The sequence below is a fragment of the Astatotilapia calliptera genome, chromosome 22 (assembly GCF_900246225.1).
Source record: "Astatotilapia calliptera chromosome 22, fAstCal1.2, whole genome shotgun sequence".
In the NCBI taxonomy this organism is placed as follows: domain Eukaryota; kingdom Metazoa; phylum Chordata; class Actinopteri; order Cichliformes; family Cichlidae; genus Astatotilapia; species Astatotilapia calliptera.
In genome coordinates this window covers 31,196,757-31,203,244 of record NC_039322.1, presented here as the reverse complement: position 1 = coordinate 31,203,244, position 6,488 = coordinate 31,196,757, and the positions used below count along the sequence as shown (strand labels likewise).

General features: G+C 49.7%; 1 protein-coding gene across 1 annotated transcript; it reads right to left on the bottom strand.

The window, feature by feature from the left end:
- Positions 1 to 1,128: 1,128 nt before the first annotated feature.
- Positions 1,129 to 2,905, bottom strand: LOC113014792 (uncharacterized). The gene is made up of 2 exons (XM_026156525.1): positions 1,608 to 2,905; positions 1,129 to 1,196 (listed from the first exon to the last, which is right to left on the bottom strand). The coding sequence occupies exon 1, from the start codon at positions 2,846 to 2,848 to the stop codon at positions 1,862 to 1,864; it is 987 nt and encodes a 328-aa protein (XP_026012310.1). The 5' UTR covers positions 2,849 to 2,905; the 3' UTR covers positions 1,129 to 1,196; positions 1,608 to 1,861.
- Positions 2,906 to 6,488: the final 3,583 nt, after the last annotated feature.

Below are 6,488 nucleotides of genomic sequence, written 5' to 3'. Positions count from 1 at the left end.
CGAATGCTTAGGGACCCCAAAGAGCAATTAACTTTTCAGATATTTTTAATTATTTGTTTTTCTTCTTCTTTTTTGCATGCGTGAATGATGATTTATATATTATCAAAGGTATAAAGGTGTACAGAAACACAGTATTATGTAAACAAAGTACTGTTGTTGTAGTGATTTGTACTATAGGCTCTAAGCTCGTGTCTCCAGCGGTGCAGTCTACAATGTTAAGAAAACCCCTGTCTGAATATCATTTTCATACAACTGGTTTAATGTAGTTTATAATAACAAAGTAGCTAGCTAGTTACTAGATTTTTCTCATTTAACTGGTAGGTCACCTTACAATTCAAGGTCCTTTTTTCTTGTTTGTGTAAAACTGAGCTTTAACTTTGATCCTGGTGGTTCTCACTAGTCTGGGTCACATTTTCAAAAATATGTTTCGGCACTGAAATCAACTTCTGAGAGAAAACGTTTTATACCTGAATTCAAAGGTCATGGCGTTTGATAGAAAATGTGTATGGTTAATATTTATTTGCATGGATTAATTAGTTATACACTTTTCGGTGTTGTATTTGATTCTAAACTATGTTGTTGGGGGGGGGGGTGGGTGGGGTTTGTTTTTACTTGTTTCAAGTATTTTTTTTTATTTTTCTTTGTTGATTTTTAAAAAAAATACTGTCTGTCTTTGATGAGTTTTGTTTATTTTCCATATGGAGAACATATTAATTCGGCGCTGTTTATTTAAGTTAAATAATTTTAATTGTAGTTACAGTTTTTGCATTACTTTGTTGTTACACTTCAAAAAGTTTATTTAAAACCAAAAATAATGAAGCAGTTGATGTGTTTACAGTAAAATCATTTTTATCTTGCTTTATTTCATTACTTTTAGTGGGCCTATAACGTTCAGTATCCCATACTGTATCCCATCTACAGTTAGTACTATAACACTTGAATAAAACATTTAAATCAACCCCGGCCACACTTGTAGCGGAATTTACTACCATTTCAGATTACATATCATAACAACAAAAAACAAGCCAGGCTGTCTGTTGAGGAGTACTTGGTGAGGGCTAGTTCTTTTAGGTTCAGCAGCTAACAAGATGGTGTATCGGTCAGGATACAGGAAGGAGGACAACAGGCTTCCACTTTGCTGGATTGTCACCGCCAGCTGTTTTATTGCCACCTAGATGCTCAGTGTTGCCAGCAGTCTGTAGTAACAAACAAGTTGCCATGAGTATATAAATATATACAGCAACAGCTTCACTAAGATAAATATAAAGGATTACATGAAATAAACCAACACATCCATCTGAATATACACATAACAGGACATATATAATTTGAACTATGCCAATCTTACATCTCTTGCTCCAAACACAGAAAGGACACAATTAAACACAGTGAGAATGTCATACATAGCCGAAACATCCACTCTAACTGTAAACAAAGGACTTTGGCGCCATCGTGTGGCCGAATAAAATTACTACATAATGGCGGCGGCCGGCGGCACATGCTTCGAGTCACGAGATGAAAAAATGCGGTGCTACAATGCGGTAGAATGTAACTAAAGCCGCGGCCAACATCAGAATTGGAAAATAAACATATTTAAGGAAACTTACTTCCAGTCATGAACTTAACACTCGGAGCATCACGTGAAGGATGGCAACCAGGAACACAGCTTACGAGGTAACAGAACTAACACAGAAAAATCTCCTCTTCTCGAGTAGCATCGCGATACCCCCAACTTCTGCCTACGTCATTTCCTACGACTCCACCCCACACAATATTGCAGAACATAGACATAAAATCCCAGAGCCTTTTATACAGCCGCCCCCAAATGTGGTTACACATTTGCTCCCCGAAAAAAGGCTCCCTAATCAGTTGAGGGAGGCGACTTGCTATTCTGCTTAGTATCGCTGTCTTCCGATGGCACGGCAGGTAAAACTACCAACCGAGCAACTGGTCTGGTGTAAACACGTCCATTAACGTTCACATCAGCAGATCGGACAAGTCCATCATCACTACGATGAACCTTAATCACATGGCCTATTGGCCACAAGGCTCGAGGCAGCTGTGGATCTGCAACCATAATAACTGCCTTTTCCAGAAGTTCAGGAGGAGTTGACTGCCACTTCTGCCTTGCCTGTAAGCCAGGCAAGTATTCCCTGATGAATCTTGCCCAGAACTGATCAGCAAGAATCTGTGAGTGCCTCCAACGTCGCCGACTGAGGTTCTCTGTCTCAGAGTAGACCACCTGGGGTAGTGATCCATCAGGCCGCCCCATGAGGAGACTATTGGGTGTCACAAGGTCCACATCGGCTACGTCGGTGGAAACGTAGCCTAAGGGCTTTGCGTTAAGGATCAATTCAACCTCCAGCAGAACTGTACGGAGTACCTCCTCGTGAAGAGGTTGGGAACCCACACAGGTGCGCAGAGCTGTCTTCACTGAACGGATTTCCCTCTCCCATACACCTCCGAAATGTGGGGCTGCCGGGGGGTTGAACTGGAATCTGATCTTCTGACGGGCGAGCCTCCCTTGCAATGTCTCTGACATGTTGGCAAAGGCTTCTCTGAGTTCTCGTTCTCCCCCTTTGAAATTGGTCCCACAGTCAGACCATAACTCTGCTGGTGTCCCTCTTCTGGCTATGAATCGCCTCAGGGCCATGAGGAACGCATCCGCGTCTAAGCTACTTAGGAGATCAAGATGTACCGCCCTCGTCGTCATACACTTGAAAATGATTCCCCAGCGTTTCTCATGACGTCTTCCTACCTTCACAAACATAGGCCCGAAACAGTCAACACCGGTTGAGTAAAAGGCTGGTTTGTACAGTCTAAGCTGAGCAGCTGGAAGGTCAGCCATCTTGGGAACAGAGGGTTGTGCCCTCCAACGCTGACACTCAGGACAGGTTCGCTGGTGCTTGCGAATTGCCTCTCTTCCAGTAAGACCTCCGCAGCTCCGCGAAGACCCGTTTGGGGCCTGGATGATGCAGATCAACATCATATTTCTGGATGAGCAGGCGTGTGAAAGGGTGTGAAGGATCCAAGACAATCGGATGCAATATAGGTCCGTCAAGACCTTCTAGGCGTCGCAACCGACCCCCTACTCTGATGAGGCCCACTGAGGTATCCAGTTCAGGTGCCAGGGTAAGCAAGCGGCTTCTGGATGAGACAGGTTTCCTTTCTGAAAGCAATCTGCACTCCTCAGGAAATGACTCCTGTTGAGCCTGCCGGAGGATGGCCTGTTCAGCATTCTGATAGTCCTCGGCCCTAGATGGCGCAGTCGAGAGTCCCTGACCACAAAGCTCTTTAACAGTAACATCCAAGAGCTCCTGCCAAGTCTTGCACGCCATTCCATCCTGACAGGTAGGTGTGGAGGTGATAGAGGTTCCACAGAAGACTGTTTTCCGGAGCTCAAGTTCGTCATTACTGGGCTCGGAGCTCGGGTTCTCTGGCCATGTGTCAGGACTGTTGAGCAGAAAGGGGGGTCCATTCGACCACCGATTAGGCACTTTGAGCTCGGCCAGAGCCTTCCCTCTCGTCAAGTCATCCGCTGGATTACTCTCTGAGTCTATGTAGCGCCAGGTACAGTGTACCGTCAACTCCTGTATCTCAGCTACCCTGGCTCCTACAAAAACCTTGTAGCGGCAGGACTGTGAGCTCAACCAGGTAAGAACAGTGGTCGAATCAGACCACAGGACTGTTCTTTCAATCGCTGAGGTGAGTTCCTTATTCAGGGTACTGGCCAGCTGCGCTGCCAGCAAAGCTCCGCAGAGCTCGAGGCGGGGAATAGAGAGAGCTCGTTTTGGGGCTACCCGGGAGCGAGCTAGGATGAAGGTGAGGTGAACTTGCCCATCCTGTTCTACAGTCCTCATATAAGACACCGCTCCATAAGCTTTCTCAGAAGCATCCCCAAAAATGTGCACCTCACGGATGGCCCCTTTTAAGTTAGCACTGGCAGGAACATAGGCACGTGGGAAGGTAAGGTGAGGTAAAAAGCTCCACCTCCCAGTCAGACCAAGCTTGCAGGAGGGTGGAGGGAAGATTCGAGTCGTCCCAACCATGCTTCTTATCCCATAACTGCCTGAGGAGGAGCTTGGCCCGAGTGGTGAAGGGTAACAGATAGCCCAAAGGGTCGTACTGTGAGGCTAGGACTCTATAGATGTTTCTGAGGGTTGGCACCTCATAGGACATGGGCCTGTGCTTATAACCCAAGGAGTCGGAATTCCAGTCCCAGCTGAGCCCGAGCGTGGTCTCTAGCGGGTTGGATTTGTCCTCGGCTAGCCACAGATCCAGACTCTGTGATCTAGCTTCTGGAGGCAAATGGCTCAGGACACTTGGATCATTACAAGCCCACTGACGTAGCTCGAAGCCAGCTGATTTCAGCAACTCTCTTAGCCGATCCACCAGATCTCTCGCTTCTTCCAGTGAGCCAACACTCTGTAGGCAGTTGTCTACGTAGAAACACCTCTCGATGGAGAATCTCAGGCTGTCGTCAGGCTGTGTGTGCTCCATCACGTGATGTTGCAGGGCGAAGGTGGCGCAGCAGGGGCTTGAAGTTGTCCCAAATGGCAGGATCTGCCACTCGAAGATTTTAGGGGGTTCATTCACCTTTAAGTCCCGCCAAAGGAACTTCAACAGGGGCCAGTCTTCAGGGAGGAGCAGTACCTGATGGAACATCCCCTTGATGTCTCCACTCACAGCTATCGGGTGTTCACGAAACCTGACCAGCACCCCCAGCAGGGAAGCTCCAAGAGTAGGGCCAGGCAACAAGAACTGGTTCAGGGACTGTCCAAGGTATTTATGGGAACAGTTAAACACCAGGCGATTCTTCCCGTTATGACTGACAAGATGATGCGGTATGTACCAGTTCTCCTTGGGCGAAGTCTCATGCGTAACTTCCTTCACGGCTCCTGATTGGATCAGCTTCTGCATTTCTGCCCTGTAGGCATCAGCCTGACTGGGATCCTTTAACAGGCGCCTTTCTGTGCTTCGAAGCATGGGCATGACTGATTCCTTTGGTGCATTCAGTGGCGGCATCTGTGGGTGACGGAGTAGAGGTGTAGCATACCTGAAGACTCCATCGACCATCCTGCGAGTTGTTCTTGCCTCGAGCAGGGCCACAGCCTGCTGATCCTGTTTCGACCGAGTGACCTCTTTCTCGGATTGGTAAGGCACCACGTCCACCTGCCAGAGCCGCTCCACATGTTTGAGCAACTCGTCTGATTGGGCGGATGTATACAGGGATAGGACAGGCTGGGTCTGCCGCCCCATGAAAAGACTTGGCCCTTGAAGGGTCCAGCCAAGCCGGGTGTGGACTGCTGCTGGGCCTCCAGGTGGGCCGAGGCGGACTGATTCTATGGGGGTGATCAGGTGTGGCTGGTCTGAACCAATGAGAAGCAGTGGCTTGGCTTCCTTCAGGGCAGGGACCGGGATCCCATGCAGGTATTTGTACTTCCTTCTCAGCTGGTCGATAGGATAGGTATGGTGAGCTAAGTTGAGACGATCAGCTGTAAACGCTCCATCAATCTTGTAGTAGGATCCAGGGTTGGTAGCAGCAGAGACACTGAAGGATACGGTATGTCCATGAAGCATCTGAATATCTTGGTGGACGGTTCGTAATGGCAGGTCCTCCGGGATGCCTGCCAGACCAAGAGTCTTTGCAGCAGCAGGGAGCAGCATGGTCCTCTCTGAACCGTCATCAAGTATAGCATAGGTGTCTAGAGTCCGCTCTCCATGGCTCAAAAGCACAGGTACAATCTTCAGCATGACACGATTGCCGGCCCCATGGCGATCAAGGTAGAGTGAGCCCGAAGCCGAACTGGTTAGGCAGCTTTCCTCCTTTGCAGCCATGCCAGCGTTGTTTCCTTCTGTCCTGGCACGGCAACAGCGGCGTGGAAACAGTTCTGGGGGCCGACCGTGCGGACGGCAACAGCGGCGTGGAAACAAGTCCGGAGGCCGGCCACGCAGAAGGCAGTGGCGGCATTCAGGAGGGCGTCCACGGTGGCGGAGATGCCCAACAAGCGGCCTGGCAGATGACCGACGATGTGGAGGTGGTAGTAGGGGACCTGAAGGCTGCGTGGCCCCTGCAGCCCCAGGCGAAGCGGAGGCTGGACCAGACGAGGCGGAAGCTGAGGCTGGACCAGACGAGGCGGATGAGGACGCTGAAGCAGAAGCTGGACCAGGCGATGCTGATGAGGATGAAGACACGGAGGCCGGACCAGACGAGGATGATGAGGATGCGGAGGCCGGACCAGGCGAGGCTGATGAGGATGCGGAGGCCGGACCAGGCGAGGCTGAAGCAGAAGCGGAGGCCGGACCAGGCGAGGCTGAAGCAGAAGCAGAGGCTGGACCAGGCGAGGCAGCAGCTGATGAAGATGCGGAAGCTGGACCAGGCAAAGCAGCTGATGAGGATGCTGAAGCTGGACCAGGCAAAGCAGCTGATGAGGATGCTGAAGCTGGACCAGGCGAAGCAGCTGATGAGGATGCTGAAGCTGGACCAG

Excerpts from the sequence above, each read along its gene's own strand:
- LOC113014792 (XM_026156525.1), bottom strand. The coding sequence starts at position 2,848 with ATGGCTGACCTTCCAGCTGCTCAGCTTAGACTGTACAAACCAGCCTTT.